Source organism: Sardina pilchardus, chromosome 22, assembly GCF_963854185.1.
Source record: "Sardina pilchardus chromosome 22, fSarPil1.1, whole genome shotgun sequence".
NCBI classification, from domain to species: Eukaryota; Metazoa; Chordata; class Actinopteri; order Clupeiformes; family Clupeidae; genus Sardina; species Sardina pilchardus.
The window spans coordinates 19,813,963-19,836,462 of record NC_085015.1 but is presented as its reverse complement, the minus strand read 5'-3'; the positions used below and the strand labels follow the sequence as shown (position 1 = coordinate 19,836,462).

Genomic DNA, 22,500 nt, shown 5'->3' with positions numbered 1-22,500 from the left:
GAGTATCTCTGGTGGTAGCCCAGGGTGGTTCCATCCATCACAACCTGCCTATGAATTCAAATGACTTTAACATACGGGTCAAACTGATTGACAAATATCTGTAACCAACTAACCAAGTTTTAAACACAATAGAAATCATACTGTGGCTCGCTCCCACAGGTGGGGCAGAGAAATCCTTCCTCTGTGGGGAAATTCAGAAGACCCAGGAAGGCATGCCAGGCATGTCTGAATTTGTGATAAGACATGTGGCGATGGAAGTCTGCCACCCCATGGTCCGCTGCTCTCTGCTCCCACACCTTTGTATAGCTGTAAATGCTGGAGCTGTTTTCACATAAGATAAAACACACAAGAGACACATATACATTAATTACAATTACAAAAACCTGTAATGGTCAGTCAATATGTCCTATGCACATAATTCACCTACCCAGAAAATAAAAAATGGAACATGTAGTCCCGGAGGACCTCATGGTGTATGAGGTAGGACCCCATATTGACAATACACTGGGATCCTCCCTCATACTGCACTGCGTTTTTGCAGTCAGTGCACTGGTATTTGTATGCTGAAATAGGCAAGTTTGAAATAAGTTATCAGCTAATAAGTAATGACATATTTTCTTTTTAAAAAGGATTTGAGATCAACTTTGGTAAAACAATACCCTGTACACATACTTTGCACTGGAAACATCCCAGTGGAAGTGAAGAGCCTGGCCTTCTTGTCCTCCACTGGTATGTTGGCCATTCCAGCCCCACAGTCACACACACCAGGGACCTCTGGCAGCAACTGCAGCAGCCCGTCTTTGCTTACAAATGCCTCTTGGGGGCAACTTGAGAAGCAGACCTATATGTAGATTGAACAATTTTAACTTGTTGGTTTTTTGTCATGTGTTCATTCGTATACAATGGCCCCCTATTTTGAGGCACAAAGACACTACGGAGCTCATGTGATGTAACTGATAGCAGAAGGAGGATGAATTATGACGCCTAATGATGTGTACTACTTTCACCTGCTGACAAACTCATAGCACAGCTTCCCACTGTGCAGATGGACAATGGCACAAAACATACAGGAAAAACCATCTGTATACAATTGAGGAAAAACTGAAGTTGAGACCCACAATTAAGAGACAACTGAAGATGTTTGAAGGGCCTGGCAAAGCAATTTCTTTTGTGAAGGGGATTTGAAAACATCATGCTGTCATTGACTGCAAAGGACTTTCCTAAAGGTGCTTAATTACTGTATTCATAGTTATGCCTGTTTGACCAATTAAAGCTGAAAGTCCATAGGTGTATTGTTCTCCTATACAAAAACATGATGCGAATACCTGATCAAAGGAGATTGGGTGTGTTGACACTGGCCTTGGTATAACCTCCTGATGGAACTGTCCCAGTCCTAGACCACCCAGGAACTCTGCAATATGTGTCACATGCTGCAGACTTCTTAGCTCCTTGACATGATGACATGCAAAGTGGATTGAGCAGTGGTGGCAGTACACTTTTCCATCCTTTGCAGACACCACAGTGTACCCAGAAAGGCCTCCAAATATGAATTTGTTGGTGTCAAATGGGATTTCCAGAAACACTGATGACTCCTGAGAGCATACAACAAACTGTGTTTATAGATAAGTGCTCTTACTCCCACAAATAATGGCTATGTCCAACTTATTATAATAAGTATGACCTACCTACTGTAAATACCACAGTGTAAACCAGTGATTTATTGGTTTTGTTTTGATGAGAGCCCCTCTCTTTCTCTCTCTCTGTCTAAAAAGTATGTGTACATCCTATAGTGTTGTATGACTAAACTCTGTAAGAAGTCTTTCCACCTATTCAATGTGCAATACTGTGCAGTACTTGAATGCTACCCATGCATGTATGTCGCACACATGGAAACATACATGTGGGGGGCAGCCATGGCCTACTGGTTAGGGTTTCGGGCTTGTGACCGGAGGGTTGCCGGTTCGATCGCCGACCAGTCCACGGCTGAAGAGCCCTTGAGCAAGGCACCTAATCCCTCACTGCTCCCCGAGGGCCGCTAGTTGGGCAGGCAGCTCACTGCTCCGGGTTAATGTGTGATTCACCTCACTGTGTGTTCACTGTGTGCTGTGTGTGTTCACTAATTCGGTTAAATTGGGTTAAATGCAGAGAAATGAATTTCCCTCACAAGATCAAAAAAGTATCTATTCTATTCTATTCTATTCTATACATTATTAAACCTTTTTTACAACACATGTGTTCTGCATCAATTTACACGTGGTCATGTAGTAGTGTAGTGTGAGTGTTTGTGTAGTGGTGCTCTTAAGATGCATTACTGCTGTGACAAAGTTTTTTCCTATCAAGAGCATTGACAAAGTATCTGTACGTCTATCTCTAAATCTATGTATCTGTCTATGTACTGTATGTAGTACAGGAATTAACTAGTTTCATCACCCATAGAGCTCCATTGATTCCGTATAACAGAACACCTTGCAGCCACTATAACTTTCATAATACTTAGTCATTACATAAACAACATTTTTGTGAGTGAAGAGATAGATACTTTGCAAAGCAAGTTAGAGGGTTGTCACTGCCCAGTGCTATTAAGCCAAGAAGTAAGACGTTTGCTAGCAAGTGTGACAGCAGCGTTTTCATACATTATTAAACCTTTTTTACAGCACATGTATTCTGTATCAATGTACACGTGTTGTCATGTAGTGTTGGGTGTAATGTGTGTGTGTGTAGTGGTGCACTTAAGATGCATAACTGCTGTGACAAAGTTTTTTCCTGTAAAGCACTGACATAGTATCTGTCTGTCCATCTATAAATCTATCTATCTATCTATCTACGTATCTATCTATGTAGTACAGGAATTGACTAGTTTCATCACCCATAGACAAGAAATACTCTTCCTTGGTAAGTGAAGATAGAAGGGAATTTGTAAAGCAAGTTAGAGGGTTGTCACTGCCCAGTGCTATTAAGCCAAGAAGTTAGATGTTTGCTAGCAAGCAAGTGTGACAGCAGCGTTTTAGGTAAAGGGATAAATGGAACTTTGGTTAACTTACATCAGTTGCTTCGTCTAGATTTTAAGTTATAAAAGAAATAAGAACATAGCTATTAATACATTATAATGCACATAATAGCTAAGACTATTCACACAACGCAAAACATTTAAGAAAGTCTTTATTTATGTTGACAGGGACATAAAAAAAATATATACACCACAGTCAGCAAGACATAAACAATTCACTGACAGTCAAAAGAATTGCTCATGTGCACACACAAAATGGAAAGGTTAGGTTAGGAAAGGTTGTTAAAGAACCCCAAAATGTGATGGTGGGAATTTTTGTATGCAGTTGGATTTTTAATTGTTTTTGGATTAAGTGGACGTGTAATACCTATCATCTGTAGAAAAAAACACATAATAAAAGGATACTCAGATGTAAATTGCTGATGGAGATGGCTGTAAACAGAGGAAAATGATCCAGTCTCTGAAGAAGAACCAAAAAAAGAATAACTACATGACAGAACATCACAATTATCATACAAATTCCAACCAAAGTTTATGATTATGGTTATTGCTATTTAGCAGACGCGTTTGTCCAAAGCTACAAATAAAAAATACAAATTAATTTAAATACAAATAAAAACAAAACTAAAAACAATAAACAATATGATTTCAAGCAAAAAAACTAATGAAAATAAACAATGTATAGGAGAATAGCAATTAAACAATAAAGTAATTAAAGTCATATAATAGCAATAACTATGGAATGGAAAGGCTACATTTAAGGAGAATAGCAATAATAAAACAACAATGTCAAATTCAATCAATGGCCTAATAAAAACGTCACCTTCAATAACCCTACCCTAATGACAGTGAAAATGTTCCATGGAGAACTCACCAACGCTTAGAAGGTGGGGGTCTTTTGTTGGCACGATGCAGTGCAGCCAATTTACTGAAACACACAAAAATGCAGAAAAGAATACCCAGCAAAAGCCAGAAAACTCACATGCACACAAGCAAAATCTATAAAGGAGGGTATTTTTGCTGGTGGACATACAGCCAATTACACACAGTAATGTAATTACATTACATCTAATAAAACATAAAGATGTTGGTAAAACACAAATTAATATACACACTTATTTGTGGAAGATATTGCCTTCAGTATTTAGCTACTTGTAAAAGGCAGGTCATGTACTGTTGAGCAATTCATAGTGACTGTCAGTGTGTCACACAATGCATTATATATCAACAGACAACTGATCAAAAACATACCATATCTTAATTCCTTTCCAATCACTGTAATGAGTGTTTGGATGTGGAGACAATTGGGGTACAGGACAAGAAATTCTATTAAAACACACAGGACAAATTCGATCAAACATAATGTCAACACATACAGTAATGTCACCACAAACAAAAGGGTCAATAGAAAGTTACAATGATAAACAGAAAGTATTAAAAAATATTTTCCAAACTTGCCAATATAAGCAACCTATATTGCCAATATTTGCATGTTAACCTTACAGTATGTAACAGTGAATCTGTTTGGATATTCTGAACAATAAATAATAACAATGGACAAAACAATTCCTTAAAGGTGTCACTTCTGTTGACGTTCAAGTAAAACAGAGATCTTAGCTCACTATGCCCTCCTCCGATGGAATCGAAACTCTTCTAAACATGCATCTTGTGTGTGATTGGCTAGAACAGCTAAAACATATTTTGACAAAACAGCCACAAAAAAACTTGGCCAAACCTTGCCCATAAAAACATAACAAATTGTTCCACCAAATCACAGATAAGATGTGCATTTAGGAGAGTTTCAATTGCACGGGGGGAATGGGGAAGAAGTATTGAGCTAACTTCCTATTTTGCTTGAATGTCAACAGAAGTGTCCTCACCCAACATTGCTTAGAGCGATTCATACCTGAAAATGTCAAGTTGCTTTTTTTTATTACAGCAAGCTGCTTTTGAACCCCTGCATCACAGGAACAGCTGTAGCACCAATTTTGATGATCTGAAAACTCCACTACTTTTCTCTGAACAAAAACATACTTAGAAGTCTGAAAAAAAAGCAAACATACCAACAAATTATACACTCAACAACAGAACAAAATGTATTTTTGTATATTATTATTATTATTATTATTATTATTATTATTATTAATTTAATTAATAATTAACAATTAATAATGTGTTGTAAACCTACAGTCGTGAAGTTTTCCTCATGGTACCTCTCCATTAGATACACTTGATTTTTGCCAGGGTGGCTACATAGCATCAAGTGCTCTGAGGTACATAACTCATAGCAATACTGGTCATTTTTAGAAAACTGATGGAGCAGAGTAGAGACATGCATTGGTATAGTTTATTGTTTATAAAATGTTTCATAACATTAAATGTAGATATAAAGCTTAAAAAATACAAATGTGGTGGTACTTACAGAGAGAGACACAACCTCTTCGGTGGTTGCCACAACTGTAGGCAAAAACAACTAATAATTAAATGCAGAATTACAAATTAATAGAAAACTAATGAGCTCATTCTTATTGCATCTAATTTTAAGCAATATCAACCACTCACATTCATGACTCTCCTCAGTCTCCTCAGGACATAAAGGACCACTAGAGGAACCTAAGGAACAAAATAAATTTAGTATAATGCCGTGGTTCTCAACCTGGGGTCAGAAAAAACGATTTTGTTGTGAGCACATCAAAGCATTTACAACCCCCCCCCCCCCCCCCCACTACCTCATATGCACAACAGGCGAAGGAAATGACAAATTTCACTGCATTCTTTACTTAAGTAATGATATGCATGTGACAAACAAACCTCCTTGTATCCTTGTATTTTCCTATCAACCGTGTAGATGAAATGGCAATAAACTTCAATTTGTTATGTAAAGAAAACCCCCTCTGTATTGTGAAGACATTCAAGACATTCAAACTAGCACAGGCCATCGGTATCAAATCAAATTAAATGAAATGTATATAATTAATGCAAGTCAATGCAAGAGTGCTATTTTGCTTGAAGCTTACAGAATTCCACATAGCTCCTTTAAGAAGATGAATGCTTTTTAGATATGAAAAGCAATTAAATATCCTCATGCATACATGGATGGACATAACATACTTATAAGGAAGTTTCCTATGTGCGTTGACTCTGTGAAGTGCTCCCTATTCAGAACTTAAATAACACCATTATATACTGCTCAATTGTGGTCTAGCTATAAGAAAAAGTTCCAATTAATCATCCAGGCAGCACATTCTCGTCTTCCTATTTAACAGTCTAATGGTTACTGACTAGAATGGCCCCGGGTCAAAGGTCATCGATTAATCTGCGTTATTTTTTTAATCAGTTATTTTTTTCTCAAATGAATTAATCTAAATGAATCTATTAATTTGACAGGCCTAATATACACACACACACACACACACACACACACACTAGGGTTGCATACAGTATATACATAAAACAAACTGTGAAACTAATTGACATAATTTGCAACATATTATATTATGCAAATGTATTCTAATGTAGCCTACCTGTAGGTGCACTTGCAGGAACAGGAGCAATTGCAGAAACAGCAACAGGAAGATGGAGGGTTGCTAAAAAGTTAAAGGTAAGAAATGATTGAATGAAATGAAAAACAGGTCATGTAAATGATTACACTTAATGTAGATTAGCTTACCATGAGTGCTCTTAGGTGGTATCCAAGGTTTCTGAGTAAAAACAGTGGATACACTAAGTAAGGACTTTTTGTTTTATAAATGAAGTAATTGCATTCAATATTCAGTATGGAAATACTCACAAGGCGACTTTTTCTTATTTTTTTCATTGGAAGGACTTTGGTGAGATCAATGGAACTGTCACCTGGTCCGATGACATCACGCCTGATCTTGGAAACGCTGCGCTTTTTTGACTCTTCTGAAAATGATACAGAACCAGATACATTTTTTATAACATAATGTAGCAGGATACACTTCTCTCTGGTGATGTTTTCCCAGGATTATTCACAGGGTAATTAGAGGCCCGGTGCTATGCCCGGTGCTACGAAGCTGGTCCCCTCTGGTTGAAGGCCTATGTCTTCCACCATTTCCAGGATGATGGACTTCCTGGTCAGTGTTGTTGGATGTGGGTCATGTGTGTAAACTGTTACTGCCAGCAGGTAAGCGATTGTTTGTTCTCTCGCATAATCTGCCAGTCTGACGCTGTGTTACCTGGTAGCGTTTTAGGCAGTAACCCCTTAACTATTGGATCTAATATTCCTGTGGTGAAAGTCCTTAGGTGGCGTAGTCAGTTCTCATCACAATTTAACTTGCCCTCCTTGTCACAATAAGAGGAAAAACTCACATTTGTTCAATAATAGATGTTCGGTAATGTTCATGTCAGTACGATCTGTTCACTGTGACTATTCAATGCCACACATACAGTATCTGCTTCAGGACTTCCACGATTGTTAATTCTTATTGCTATTTAATAATAATAATAATAATAATAATAATAACAATAATAATAATTTAAACCAACAACAATTTATGCTTTTATTTGGCTTCTGTAGCATAAATGAGACTCGTATAGCCTAGTGTTTGTTTGTATCATTATTATTATTATTACTATTATTATTATTATTATGTAACCCGCAACGTTTGTAAAAAACGTCAGTAACCATTAACGCCAATCCAATAGGTGGCGATATATTACGATGGCCTCACTGATCAGGGCTACGGAGCTCATATAAAAACAATAGAAGAAATATTTTTCAAGCATGACGAACGTAACGGCCGGCTCGTTTACGGAATACCGTTTTGCAAAATACATAACTGAACACAGAACCTTGGATCAGTGCATATATGTTAACAACATGGCCAATACACTGCATTTATGCATCGGGTGCATATCGTGACTAACACAACATATTAAGACAGGTAAACCCCATTTACTCTCTGTACAAACCACAAACCCCCGTCTTACCCGCCATGATCTTTTAATAAAGGTCATATCCGGTGAAGTGACCAATAACAATCGAGCATAGCGCCCACGTAGACGCGCTCTAGTTTCAACCAATCATTAACATTTGTGGTTCGGTCCCGTGTAAACGGCCTGCTTTATGCCTCCCCTTTCCCCTCCCCCAACAACATTTTGAATGAAACGTGAGGGCCAGCCAATCAAATTGCAGTTATGCTAATGAGCAAAGTCATCGCTCAAAATAAATAAATAAAAATGGTGCCAATAAGATAAACGTGATTTGTTAGACTTTTTATGCTTGGATTTTGTGACCACTAGTGAGAAATAGTGAGAAATCCCAAAACACGTTTGAAATGCTGTTTGAGCCTATACCATAACATTAGCAAGTTAGCAGTCATGGTTTAAAAACTAAAACAAATTTCACAGTATTTTTACACTGATTACTACTAAATAAAAAGTCCAAACCATTTTAAAATGCTACAATTGTGTTAAAAAACGGTGGATTCTTCTCATTTAAACATTAAAGACCTTGTCCGTACTTTTACGGCAGTCTGCTTGAAAAAGCTGATTTTACCGTATTTTACAGGTATATTCTCTTATTATTAAAAATAGAGAATATAACCGTATTTTTTTACGGTAAATGTCAGCTAAAAAACTTTTTTTTTTTACAGTGTAGAGTGATAGCCTAACAATTACTATTGCGCCCAATGTTGTCTTTATGTTTTAGAATGTAGTTTGAGATTTCAGGGGATACTTATTTGGCTGCTCCTAGGGCCGAGGTACTTGAATTAACTCGGGTTAACTCCCTCTCTCCTTCACAACAACAGCATGCAGGTTAATAACTTGCACAGTGGTTTGGGTCCGAGGATTTATTTTGTGATCTCTATACAATATAGCCTATTCACATCGCTCAGGTCCCTGTAACATGCCTCTCTCTCTCCCACTCCAATCTCACACACACCCTCGCTCCCTCTCTACCCCTCCCACTCCGCAAACCGAACCTGCTGCTTAAAGGACATAGGGCCTACACATAAGTCATTGCGAGGGAACGCAAAAGTATTGCAAGGTAACGCAAAAAGTGTTGCGAGGGAACGCAAAAGTGCACTTAAAAAATATTCACCCACCAAACCCTTCCCGGGCTCCGTACTTCTGGGACATAACTAGTCTAGCCTACTTTGTCCATGTAGGCTAAAATATCAAGCACAAAAATTAATCCAATCCATCAAAAGGGACATTAAAACGCTTAACGCGCCAACGCCCGCCAACTCGCCGTTGAATAGCTTTATTGTAGGCTACATGTTAAAATGTATCATAACTTAGTAATGCTCTCAGTCACATTAATACAGTATGATTCCCTCAAATAACATATTTTAACATCCATTTAAGCTACTTTGGAAATGTCATCTATGATGAGAAAGGAAAACAAACGTCACCATCATGAACATTATAAATAAGCAAATTAAGATTTCGCTTCTACCATAAATTAAATCGTCGTCTGTGTTTTCAGGGATAGGCTACTTTGTTCCCGCTACATTCCCATTTCGCGCCGACTTTCTCAGGTACCTGTCTGGCTGATCACTGCTAGTTTCGTTTTCTAAGAAATGAGTCTTTTAGGTCTATGGTCAGTCGCCTAGAAATCTAGACGCCCCTAGCGGCAGGGTCTGGCTGGTCAGGCTATTGAGTCAGGTGATCACTACGAAACTTATCAACGACCTTCTGTTCAGCGTAGGGCCGTTTTCGGCACGTAACCGTATTTCGATGTCAAAAAACGTTGGCGACTCCAATGTTGCGAGAGAGAGACAGTGCAATTATCTGCTGTCACATCCAGACGAGAGCGGTAGGCCTACTTCATTGCCTGGTTGTTTGGTTACTTTGTTTAATTCGAACATTGATTAAGCAGAATTCCGTCGGTCAAACATCTCATGCAGGCTCTCTACGTTTATTAGCCAAGTTATAATAAAGGATTACATAACTTGGATATCGTGGTGTTTATTGTAGCCTACAGGTGCTGGTCATATAATTACAATATCATGAAAAAGTTGATTTATTTCAGTAATTCCCTTCAAAAAGGGAACGTTGTATAATGTATATTCATTACACAGAGACTGATTTCAAGTGTTTTTTGCTTTTCATTTTGATGATTATAACGGACAACTAATGAAAACCCCAGATTCAGTATCTCAGAAATTTAGAATGTTATGAAGAGGTTCAATTGAAGACACCTGGTGCCACTTTAATCAGCTAATTAACTCAAAACATCTGTAAAGGCCTTTAACTGGTCTCTCAGTCTAGTTCTGTAGGCTACACAATCATGGGGAAGACTGCTGACTTGGCAGTTGTCCAAAAGATGACCATTTGACACATTGGACAAGGAGGGCAAGACCCAAAAGGTCATTGCTAAAGATGCTGTTCACAGAGCTCTGTGTCAAAATAAATTAATAGAGGTGAAGGGAAGGAATAGATGTGATATAAAAAAGTGTAGAAGCAATAGGGATAACATGGACACTTGAAAGGATTGTGAAACAAAACCCATTCCAAAATGTGGGGGAGATTCACAAAAAGTGGACTGCAGCTGGAACCAGCGCTTTAGGTGTAGCTGACGCTGAGCGGTCAATTGGAGCATGGGAAAAAAAAAAATATTTTATGCAAATTCATTATACATTGTATGTAAGAGTTGGGTCATTGTATTATGTATGTATCATGTATGTATTATGATGATGATGATGATGATGAATGAATTCATAATGTGTAATGTTCTTGATTGGGAAGGTGTGTTTCATGTGACCTTTGCTTATTTGACCCGGACACATTAGCGTTCGGTATGGACTAAACAATGGACTAACTATGCGACCGCATGAATGCGAATTTCAAGTGTCGAATTCTACTGCTGGTTATCAGGCGCACACGGCAATGAAGTGTTTTATGTACTGTATATGTATAATTTGAAGGATTAAGTATGTGTTGCTTCTTGTGATGTTATGTGTAAAATTGTTTTGTATGTTTGTCCGTTTGTTTGTCTTAGTTTTCACGGTGTTCCAACGAGAAAATAAATGGATATTGGACATCAGTACGAGACGTGGAGTCACTGATTTTAAGCTATAGCCAATGGGTAGTTACATTAGGAACCACCATGCACACACATACAGTAGTGTGAATCGGAGTCTTCATAACGATTCGATACAAAATCGATTTCTTAGGCCAGCGATTCGATTATTTTTGTTTATTTAGAATTCCCTCCTGAATGATATCTATTAAGCTTAAAAATTACAACAAAAATAGAAATCATTTGCCTTTTATTGAGAATACAGAAACATTCTATTTACATGATGTGTATCTTACACCATAAACAGGGCCAAAATATTTTTCTACCAGCCATAAAACTATTATTATTGAAAAAAGGTGTAGAACTGATCTGCATCCATCTTGTGGCCATGTCTTTGATCTTTATGTTCTGAGTTCATTGTGAGAGCCTACACTTAGTCCCTTGTGTCTACAGTGCAGTTTCTTCCTCCACACTCTATGACATACCTGACTGTAAGATTAGCTAATACCAATCAGTGTTGTGCACGTTCACACTCTTCAGTAACTAGTTCAAAGTTCAGTTCACACACGTGCAAAGTGAACTGTTCACGTTCATAGTTCACCATTTTTAATTTTGAACTAGTTCAAATTCAGTTCATTTGAATGAAAATCTGTTTCTGACGGAATATAGGCTACAGCCACCTGTTGTTCTCATCTAATTGAGAATGTCCGTAAATTGGGCTTTATTTCGCTGGGCAGATACATTTCTTTTAGGTCTATGGCAGATACCGACGCCTAATAAATGCGGCCGCGCATTTATTAATAATTAATAATAAATGCGTCAGCTGTGCATGCCTGACGGCAGAAGAGTGTAGTTTTTACACCGGGGGTATGGAGGAGGCTGCCTTGCTGCATTACCTTACCAGATGGATCAGTGACATAATGTAGGGCTCTTTGAACACGTTATGCATCCCTCTATCATCACTGACAAGTGCAGAATCTTTCCGCGATTGCATTCATATAGGCCTAGCAGCGGTTCTGTGTACAATGCATCATGCGTAACGTGATCATCGGTAATGTAGTAAGGTAGTGCAAAGCTGTAGTTTAGGAGTGGCGCCCGTGGGCAGTGAGTGTGACAACGACATACTGTTTCTGAATTGCCAGCAGATAGTGTCACTCGACTTCTCAGGACAAAATAAATTCTGTAACGTTTAATTGGACATCAACAGTGACGTTCGTCGTTCATTTCCCAAAATCTGAGCGAATTCACGTTCAAATTCATTATTTACAAATGTGTTGCGTTCAGTTCAGCGTTCACAGAAAAATGAGCGTGTTCAATGAACACGTTCTTTTGAACTCGTTCATGCACAACACTGATACCAATGGTAGGCCCAATATATCTGCTATTACACTGAAACAGGGTAGTATAGTCTGAAAATCACAGCAAAAAATACATAAATTAGTAAGCTTAAAGCCTTGAACATCCCTTATGAAGCTCATCTCAACCAGGACTCGCTGCTTCACAAATTCAGAAAGGTGGCTACAAATAAATAAATAAATAAACAGAAATTATTTTTTCCCCATTTTATTTTCTGAAGAAACAGCCTTAACCCCCAACAAGCACGCCATTTGGCAACAGTGGCAAGGAAAAACTCCCATGTTCCAGGAAGAAACCTTGAGCAGAACCCGACTAAATTGGGGGAGCCCATCTGCTTCTGGCTGGCTGCAGCTCTGAGACTGGAGGTAGAAAGTGGAGGAGTAGGCCTGTGCACAGAGGTATGCGTCGAGGAGTGGTCAGCTCAGCCGAGATGAGACATGAGGGTGGTGTTGGCCAAAGACTCAACACAGGACTGGATCAGAGTGGCCAGCAGTGAGTCTTTACTGGAGATCTTTGATCTGTTGATCAGAGAAGAAGAACATCAAAGCACATCGCCTACACAGTGGGCATAGGGAGTTACCTTCCAGATGCCCAGCGAAACCCATTACATTATACTGGGCTACATGCTCTACTCCACAACTCAGCCTACATACTACATGATGTAACATGTGATCTATGACAAGTGCCAGTCTAGGAAAAGGTTAAAAGTAATACTCACCCACCTGCCCTGGAGATTATGAAGTAGATAATGCCTACCTCCGTAGAAAATACCATGTTGATCTCCATTCTCAATACCAGCTCTAAGTCAATGAAGGTCTTGATGTTGCCCTCTGGCCACACTGTTAAAAATGGCTGTAGGTTTTACAGTACAGTACAATAAAATTCAACAGTATGATACCACTTCATATCATTACAGTACAGTGCTGTAGTTAATATTGCATTTTGGGTAATATTTGTGCTTACTGTAACCGAGCCTGATCAACATTTCTTTGCTGTAACTTTATTGTAACTTTGTTGCCACCTTGCTGTATTTAACAGCCACTACTGCCACCTTGCTCGCTAAAGTTTTGCCAACCGACGTTACGTCTCTGTTGTGTTGAAGACTGGACTGGCGAAGTTATGAATTTACTCCGAGTTATTGCAGTTTGGTGAGTTTGGTTTTCACATACATCAAGCTTTACCACGTATTGTGCAAGTTTACGTTCTAGTTCATGCAAATCTTTTCTCAAGTAGAAGAAAGGCTCATATCACACTTATGTTGACACTTTCAAATGGAGTGTTACCATAAGTTTTCAGTAAGTTTTCACTGAAAAATATTGTGTAATGTACACCACTGAAAGTGTTTTTTGTTTGTTTGTTTGTTTTACATAGGTCACTGGCAGACATCGAGGGGGAAGAGAGTCTTCCAGACACACCCAGAATCATTATGCTTGGTATGTATATTTTTCTTCTTGATTTGTATGTACAGTTAAATCCATTTAATTCCTTTGAAATACACCTGTCTTGACTCACATATGAACTTCAGTCACATCCCATCCTTAATCCATAGGGTTTATGATGACATTGGTTCACTCTTTGCAGCAATAACAGCTTCAACTGTTTTGGGAAGACTTATCACAAGATTTAAGTATGTTCATGGGATTTTTTGACCATTCTTTCAGAAGCGCATTTTGGAGGTCACACACTGATGTTGGACGAGGCGACTGGCTCTCAGGATCCGCTCTAATTCATCCCAAAGGTGTTCTATTGAGTTGAGGTCAGGCCAGTGCAGGCCAGTCAAGTTCATCCAGACCAAACTCTGTTATCCATGCCTTTATGGACCTTGCTTTGTGCACTGGTGCACTGTCATGTTGGAACAGGAAGGGGCCATCCCCGAGCTGGGCTTGGTCCCTTAGTTCCAGTGAAAGGAACTTTGAATGCTTTAGCATTAACCAAGAGATTTTGGACAATTCCAAGCTCCCAACTTTGTGAGAAGTGTGTGTGTGTGTGTTTGTGTGTGTGTGTGTGGCAGCCAGAGCCATAGGGATGGTGTTCTCTACCTCTTGTGACAGCAGTGATGTTTTTTTTAATTACATGTTAAATGCAATAATATGAGTTGCAATAATATGAGTTGCTGAAGAATTAATAAATATATTTTATGTAAGATTGTGATGTGTTTCTTGATTCATGCATGTTGTAATCACTTACATGCTTAAGTCTAAATAAAAAAATAATAATATGATAAATTAATTAATGAAATAAATATTAAATGCAACTGAGGAATAGGTCAAATTTGAAAATAAAATAATAACAGTAAAGTACTGTATTGTCTTATAATTACTGTACACTACTGTAAACTACATTACAGTACTGTATTGCTCATTTAATATACAGTAAAGTTCTGGCAACCGTGCTGCCTGTACTGTACTGTAATTTTACAGGAATTTTTTTAACAGTGCATATCCACGCCATGTCTGGTCTGCCTCATCTCGGTGTCCTTCTGACCCATCAGACGCCCCTGCCTCCTCCAACTACTCCTGGTTTCCTTTCCTCTTCTTTTTTGTTTTGCCAAAGAGCTTTGAAAGAAAGCTAGGCTTCTTCTGAGTGCTTTTTGCGGCCAGTGTTGTTTCATCTGCCTCTTCTTCAATTATTTCAGACACTCCTTTCTTTCCGTCTTTCTTCTTTTTCTTTTTTCCAAAGAGCTTTACAAGGAATCCTGGCTTTTTTGCCTCCTCCTCCTCCTTGTCCTGCTCATCCTCCTCCTCCTTGTCCTCACCCTCCTTGTCCAAGTACTCTTTGTGCTCCTGATCACAATATCTATTTTTCTTCATTTTCTTTTTTCCAAAGAGCTTCATAAGGAAGCCTGGCTTTTTCACCTCCTCCTCATCCTGGTCCTCATCCTCCTCCTCCTCCTCCTCCTCCTCATCCTCCTCCTCCTCGCCCTTACCCTCCATTGCCAAATAGTCATCGTATTGACTATCTGAATCCGACTCCCAAACCCCCTTCTTTGGCACCTCCTTATACTCCTCCTCCTCCTCATTCCCTTCTTTATTCTCCTCCTTATTCTGCTTCTTCTCCTTCTGCTTTGTCTTCTTCTTCTTCTTCTTCTTCTTTGTTCTGCTTTCTCCTAAACGCTTCATCCTAAGGAATTTGTCTATTAAGATGGAAATCTTGCCAGGTGGTTTTGGATTATACTTAAATTTGGTCCTCTCCATTTGTTTTACTTTGGGCAGCCACTTGAGGAATTTCTGTTTTAGAGTTGTCTCTCTCTGTAACTGCTTCTGGATCCACTGGTCCCACAGATCTTGTTGTTCCAGCTGGTCCCACAGATCAGCAGTCCCTATCTGCTGCTTCTCTCCGTGCTCTCTGTCAGGTACATGAATGGTCCTAACTGGACTAGACGCAGGACGATCAGAGACACTTGTGCTATGCCAAGACTCCTCACTACAAACAGACAAGCGATCTGATCCATCCTCTGAAGAGTCACTGAAGTCAGACAGTGTATCACTACTAACAGACAAGTGATCTGATCCAACCTCTGAAGAGTCACTGAAGTCAGACAGTGTATAGGATAGAGGAGAGGGTGGAGGAGCTGAGGGGATGAAGTCATTGTTAAGGTTCTTATATTTGTTATAATATCCAATAGGCTCCTCATAGTCCTCCTGGGAGTCGGAAGCTGTTGTGGAGCCCTCCATATCCGTGTCTGCGTCCATATCAGAGAGTTGGCCCTGGTTCTAGACAGATACAATGATTTTAACTTCACAACATTTATATGTAACAACTTACATATTTTACTTGAAACAAACATACACAATGTACTATTACAGAGTATAAAACTGCTGGTGAAAGCTGATATTGGCGAGGCAATAAGGGAGTTTTTACCAGATCATTAAAGCGAATCAAACCATTCACCAGGTCCAGGTCATCCTCTCTTGCAGACTGCAACTGACAGATCAATAAAATTGTCATCATTTACACTCTAGGTTTTTGTACCCATCAGAGTTAACATGCTATTGGTGTATTTTTTCATTAGCAGAATATTTGTCTTACCATGGCACGCCTGGCCATTGGTTCCAGCAGGTAACATATTGGAAGATTGGGTGGACAGAAGAATTCATACATCTTATGTGGTTTCAACTCCATGATAAACGATAAATCTGGATTCAAAGAATACACATGGTTAAGAATACAATTTCTTTTGCATTTGTTTGTTGATCATTTAAACACAGACTTTTGACTTAAGTTGACAGGAAGATTTGCATTCTTAATTATTTTAACTATATGGGACTTACCCAAAGCCTACATTTAGTATGTAGTAGGCCTACATTTGTTTATGCTTTAAATTAGGCTACTCTTTATTCTGCACGTCTATTCCATCTATTAAGTAGGCTATATTTTACAGTTGTTTGAAAATAATGTTAATATCAGGAGCCCTACCTACAGTATAGGCTAATAGTTATGAGAAAACATACCAGTGAAATCCTCTTTGAGAAAACAGAAGTCGCTGTAAACTCAGTGATCGCCAATGTTGTAAATGAAACCAATGCCATTCTAATAGCTTTGGGGGTATTATGACGTTATGGATTACTCAACGTCACTGATTGTGACATCTTTGTGCCCATAGAAACAGCTCAAGCAAGCCTTATAAAGAGGTGACGTCACATGCCACTAAGTTCGTTGCAACCAGAGCAGCAACAGCATTGCACCAAAGTGCTTTAATATAAAATAAATAAATAATAATAATTAAAGTAGGCTAATAGTAATGTAGCCTATGTATATATGGCTCTGGTTGCAACATGTTACAAAAAAACTCAAAACAATTCAACTAATCCACTCGATTCAATAGAGGTGACCCCAATGCATAGCATAATGAAGGCATTCAATTCAGTTCATGATGGGCACCGATATACCTACCCTATATATTTTATAGCCTACATACAAATAAAAAAAAATCCCATCCACTCAGCTAAACTCTCAGGAGGCGATGACATTACTTTCTCTCCATACGGCTCTAGCAAGATAGAACCCTTTCCATAAGCCTCTGAAGAACCTATACACAAGCTATAGGTGTTCACTAATTAGGCTACGGGCTATTGGCCAGCATGCATTCTGGAACCGACTGGATTATGCATTTGGGCGAACTGCGATTCCGACTCAGCCGACTGGTGGGTTGCGATCGCCTATTCTGACTGGGCTCCAGCAGACTGGCAATGAGCACTGGCTGCGACGTGTTTTACTTTGCGAAGCCAACTCTCACGCTTTCGGCGTGACACACGATTTTGCCTGTTTACACACGCACTCACGCCATACATCCATTTTCTCACGCAAAACAAAATCTGATTTTGGGTTGAGACTTCTTCGTGCCTTTTAAAACTCCCCAACGGTAAGAAGCGCCACTGTACAGTAGGCTAATAGTTGGCGACAGAAGAAGGAGACACCCGCGGGAGAAAATCGCAATCTGGTGTATATTGATGTCACAAATCATAGGCCTATCGTTAATTAAGAACTCACTCTCTTAAACTTAACATCTTGAAAGAAATCAGTTTGTGTGGATGAACTTCATTCCCTAGCCTAGGCCTACAGACTAACTTGTTGCACTTTTGTTGCACTGTTTTGTTTGCTGGAACGTGTGGATAAATAACTTCTGGAGAGAGCTAAATCATAGTGCTCACTATAATCATGAAGGAACATTGCAAGACACTCATCTCTTGATCTATGATCATCTATGATCCCTGAAAGATTTTATTCAACTTGTTAGTGCTTTGAACATGTATTTTATCTTATGACACGGAAAGCAAAATTAATTCATATCATGCATCTTTTATTTCACTCGCGTAAAACTGTGAGATAGAAAGCCACCACGTATTTCTTAAGTTCATTGAAGTGCCAGAACATTATGGTTATCTTCATTTAATACTATCTTAGCGGTTTGAGTTGCCTCTCTTGAAATGGACTAAGTAGCCTAAATTTTAGAAATATTTGCACAGAATTATATCACCTCATATTTCACAATTGGGATGGTGTTTCTCCAGTCTTTAGGCAATGTGTACACTCAGTGTTTGAGGGATGGCCAATGAACTCTATTTCAGTGACATGTGACCATTAAAACATCCCCCTACATCTTAAACAACATCTATAAATGCTTACAATAGGTGGGTCTTATCTTATGACTATTGATTCCTGCACCAGAAACCCAGATCCAGCCAATGAACTTCATAGATGTTTGGGCGAGAGCTGGACTGTGGTGGCCTCTTTCCGCAGTTACAAATGGTTTACTGGTCAACTTTTATTATTAAGCATTTGGGTGATGTGATGCAAATGTAATACAATTATAAACAGTATTTATAAAGGATTATGTTGTTATCTGATCACCAGATGAAACTGGAAGGGTCAAGTGAGTGAGAGCAAGCCTTTTGGTCACTAGGAGGCCTAGTGGTCAATTGTGTGCTGCTAGCACCAGATGTGCGTCTGTGCCCGTGAAGTCCTTCTTAAGACTCAACCCGTTACACTGGGGAAACTCTGGAGCTACACTGTCATGGATCAGCTGGTTATTCATCAGATGTGCTACTTTAATAAGAACACGACACAGCGACAGGACAACACAAACACACAGAGTACTGGACAAAGCCACACATGATCTGCTCTGTGTTCAGAAATGCAACTAGAATTAAAGCTGTTAAGAGCCTGCCGTCCGCCACTACATAATCAAGAGTCAGGGGTCAGCGAAGGTCATACACTCCCGCACGAAAACGAAAGCCTAAAGCCTGATTAGAAAGAAAAGCGGCTCCCATGGCCAGCGCCAGCTTCTCCATTTACATCTGGACGCTTCTACCCACACCAGTTGGCATTTAGCCTGGCATCAGGTCCTAGATAGTAGAAAAGATAACCTGGAGTGAATAGGAGAGGCTTAAGGGGAAAGTAATGCTTCCCTGATAATGGTATTTGCTAAGTGAAGTACACTGTGGCCAATTTGGCGATGCCATTTCCACAAGGTCACCTTCAACACCGAAACATGAAAGAGGGACCTCAGGGTTCAACACTGAAGCACAGAGGAGTGTCAGCATTTATGAAGCAGTAATGAAAGCTCTCGGGAAACCAGAGGTAGAAATACTTTCCTTCAGAAAAGGACATTTCAATTCAATGAAACCAAAAGACATGAACAATTAACAGTTAATTCATTAAAAAACTTTATTTGGTCCAATGGAACCTGAGATTGCAAATTTAACATACAGAGATATTTATACATATTCATATAGTATTTTGTCTCCAAAATCAGTAAAATATTCTATACATCACATTCCCATCCAGTGGAGTTCCATGTTCCTCCAGCAATCGCTTGATCTGATTGGTTGGTTTTCTTTATACAGGTTAATCCACAGATTTTTAAGGTGGTATTAGCATTGAGTCTGTACAATTTACAAATCATCAGGATGTGACTGTGTGTGTGTGTGTGTGTGTGTGTGTGTGTGTGTGTGTGTACCCAGGTGAAGTATAAGTTCTGCCCACCACCAGGGGGAATCGTTGCCTTACGAGTCACAATAATGCTCCAACTAAGAGATGATCCACAGGACAATGGCGAGAGAACAAACTAAAGAGAAATAACAAGTCAGATGGGCAGACGGAGCGGCGGAGAGGAGAGGAGGAGAGATAAGACCTCCAGAGAGAGAGAGAGAGAAAGGGAAAAACTGACACCAGATTAAACGCGTGCACAAGGTGGTGCAGCAACCACCTTCTCACATCAGAGAAGAGATTTCAGTGCATCAGCATCAGTCATCCATCACACACACACACACAAGTACACACACACGTTCGCTCACACACACACACACACAATAGTCTACAGACGTAGGACAGCAGATTCTCTTGTGCTTTTCTGAACACATGTACACAGATTTTTCACATTAATAAATAAACAAATAGGTCAGCTCTACACACAGATCGTGAACCATCGAGCTCTCCTTCTCCGTTTTCAATCCATTGCCTCAGATATGCACACAAACACACTTTCTGACAGATTGTCTGCCTCTCCATCCAACAGCAAATCAAGTATCTGATTTAATCATAATGGAACAAAAACTATAAATCAATGTAAAAATATTACCCCGTTGTCCCGGAAACAATGAACAAATAAAACAAATCCCAAAAAATGTATTCAAGTTTTTTTCCACGGTCACCCCCCATACCATCATCACTCCCAGTGTAGATCATACCCCATATACTTGTCTGACAGACATTTTTATATGCATACCCTCACTCACTCATTCTCTCACTCTCTCTCTCTCACACACACACACGCGCACGTTCACAAGTAAACACATGAATAAAGACTACATATGACTGCGTAATAATATGGTATACGAGTAAAAATATGTAATGGTTTAAGAGATCTGTAAGCAAGTTTGGCTCAACATGGTACCGTAAAACAGGCCTTTATGCCTTGTGTGTGGGTGTGTATGTGTGTGTGTGTGTGTGAGGGAGGAGTGGCTATGGCTTAAATAATCAGATGTAGTTGGCTCAGTAGTTATAGCACACCCAACCAGAACTTAACCCCTCACCTCCGCAAGTGTGTGTGTGTGTGAGCGTTTCATGGCACAGTTGTGTGTTTGGCAGGATGTTCACGCTGAAAATGAGTCAGTGCCAACAGACACCAGCCATGTTTGTTTGTCTGTGTCTGTGCGTGAGCACATATGCTTTTGGAGTGCCAGTCTGTGTTTGCATGTGTGTGTGTGCGTGTGTGTGTGTGTGTGTGTCAGAGCGGCCGTGGCCGGTGCAGTCCGTCGGTGTCTGAGGTGAGCTGGGGCGAGTGTGTGGCCTTGCTGGGGGTCCAGTCTCCCAGAGAGGCCTGAGCTGCCTTCCTGTGGGCCAGCCGGTGGGTGATGGAGAAGCCAGCGTTGCCCTCCAGCTGCGACAGCACCACCAGCACCTGTCTGTATTAGCGCACAAACACACACCATTACTAGTGGCATTCAGATAAAACAGGGGTAAAGCCAGATGTGTGTGTGTGTGTGTGTGTGTGTGTGTGTGTGTGTGTGTGTGTGTGTGTGTGTGTCTTTGTATGTGAGTGTGTGTGTATGTGTGTGTGTGTTATGTGAGATTTGAGACTTTGTATGTGAGTGTGTGTGTGTGTGTATGTGTGTGTGTGTGGGTGTGTGTGTGTGTACCTGTGAGATGTGAGACTTTGTATGTGTGTGTGTGTGTGTGTGTACCTGTGCAGTGGCGGGACGCTGTCTATGGTCTTCAGGCTTCCGCGGGTGGACACCACGTTAAAGCTGTCGGTGCAGTCACAGGACACATGGAGGTAGTACTTAGGGTGGCGGTTCTCCACCACCACGATGAGGCCTGCCCAGCCATGGGTCAGGTAGTAGCACGTCATCCCTTCTCGCCCCTGACCAACACAAACACACAGTACAAACAGCCACATTATTTGATGGGAAGAATTAGTGTACGGTTCCATTGAGTTTGAGAACACTGTTACAAATGCGTGTGTCCTGAGAAAGGAGAAAATCAAATGAAGAGTTCAGTTCCAAAACACATTTTCTTTACTGATGCTCCGTTTTAGTCATGCTATTCAATTGTTTATTTCAGATGATGGCCAGGTTTCCCAGATTCGTTAAGAAGCTCTTAAGAACTTCTTAGCACTTAAGAGCTTCTTAATGAATCTGGGAAACCCAGCCATTATCAGTCAAATTGCAGATGTGTTGTTGCCGTTGATATTACTTGGAAAACAAAATGTAAACAAAGTATTCATGAAAATTCATTAAAATGGTGAATATAGTGTTTTGGAACCAAACTCGATGGTGAATTGGATTGAGAAAAGAGGAAGTGCACACCAAATAGTCCTGTAGTTCTGAACCACAACTCCCCACAACAGACAAGAGGCATGATAGATTGACTATAAAATAACAAGTAACATGCAATACATTACACCACGCTTCAGTCAGAGTTTAAAATGAGTTATGAATTTATAGTTGTCTTTTTCCTGTCTCCAAGATACGAGCCTATCGCTCTCTCCACCACCTATCAGACTGTGAGATGATGGATACGTTTGCCCCTCCTCTATTAACATGTTTAACAGGGTGTTAAATCAGCAGAAAACGACTCTGGAGGGAAAACGAAACAGCTCGCTTGCGGCTGGAAACCTTTTAAGGACGCCATGAATTTCAACTGA

General features: G+C 39.8%; 2 protein-coding genes across 5 annotated transcripts in view; both read right to left on the bottom strand.

The window, feature by feature from the left end:
* The window catches only part of LOC134069870 (uncharacterized), a 12,764-nt gene extending 3,250 nt beyond the window's left edge, over positions 1-9,514 (bottom strand). Inside the window, exons 1-15 of one of the 2 annotated variants that reach the window (XM_062526003.1) lie at positions 9,432-9,514; positions 6,798-6,913; positions 6,678-6,708; positions 6,532-6,594; positions 5,570-5,620; positions 5,430-5,464; positions 5,196-5,318; positions 4,914-5,049; positions 4,259-4,333; positions 3,042-3,055; positions 1,326-1,592; positions 673-841; positions 428-563; positions 142-321; positions 1-48 (exon numbers count right to left, since the gene is read on the bottom strand). The exon at positions 1-48 is cut by the window's left edge and continues 48 nt beyond it. In XM_062526003.1, coding sequence (XP_062381987.1) covers positions 1-48; positions 142-321; positions 428-563; positions 673-841; positions 1,326-1,592; positions 3,042-3,055; positions 4,259-4,333; positions 4,914-5,049; positions 5,196-5,318; positions 5,430-5,464; positions 5,570-5,620; positions 6,532-6,594; positions 6,678-6,708; positions 6,798-6,824 — 1,355 coding nt within the window. In that variant the 5' untranslated portion in view covers positions 6,825-6,913; positions 9,432-9,514. Of the gene's footprint in view, positions 49-141; positions 322-427; positions 564-672; positions 842-1,325; positions 1,593-3,041; positions 3,056-4,258; positions 4,334-4,913; positions 5,050-5,195; positions 5,319-5,429; positions 5,465-5,569; positions 5,621-6,531; positions 6,595-6,677; positions 6,709-6,797; positions 6,914-7,960; positions 8,078-9,431 lie in introns of those variants that run through there. The other variant, XM_062526002.1, reaches the window with a different exon arrangement.
* A 9,981-nt stretch (positions 9,515-19,495) lies between these two features.
* capn15 (calpain 15) overlaps positions 19,496-22,500 on the bottom strand; it is a 35,792-nt gene continuing 32,787 nt past the window's right edge. For all 3 annotated transcript variants that reach the window (XM_062525896.1, XM_062525895.1, XM_062525897.1), the window contains exons 11-12: positions 21,539-21,717; positions 19,496-21,259 (exon numbers count right to left, since the gene is read on the bottom strand). In XM_062525896.1, the coding sequence (XP_062381880.1) occupies positions 21,082-21,259; positions 21,539-21,717 (357 nt within the window). In that variant the 3' untranslated portion in view covers positions 19,496-21,081. The remainder of the gene's footprint in view (positions 21,260-21,538; positions 21,718-22,500) is intronic.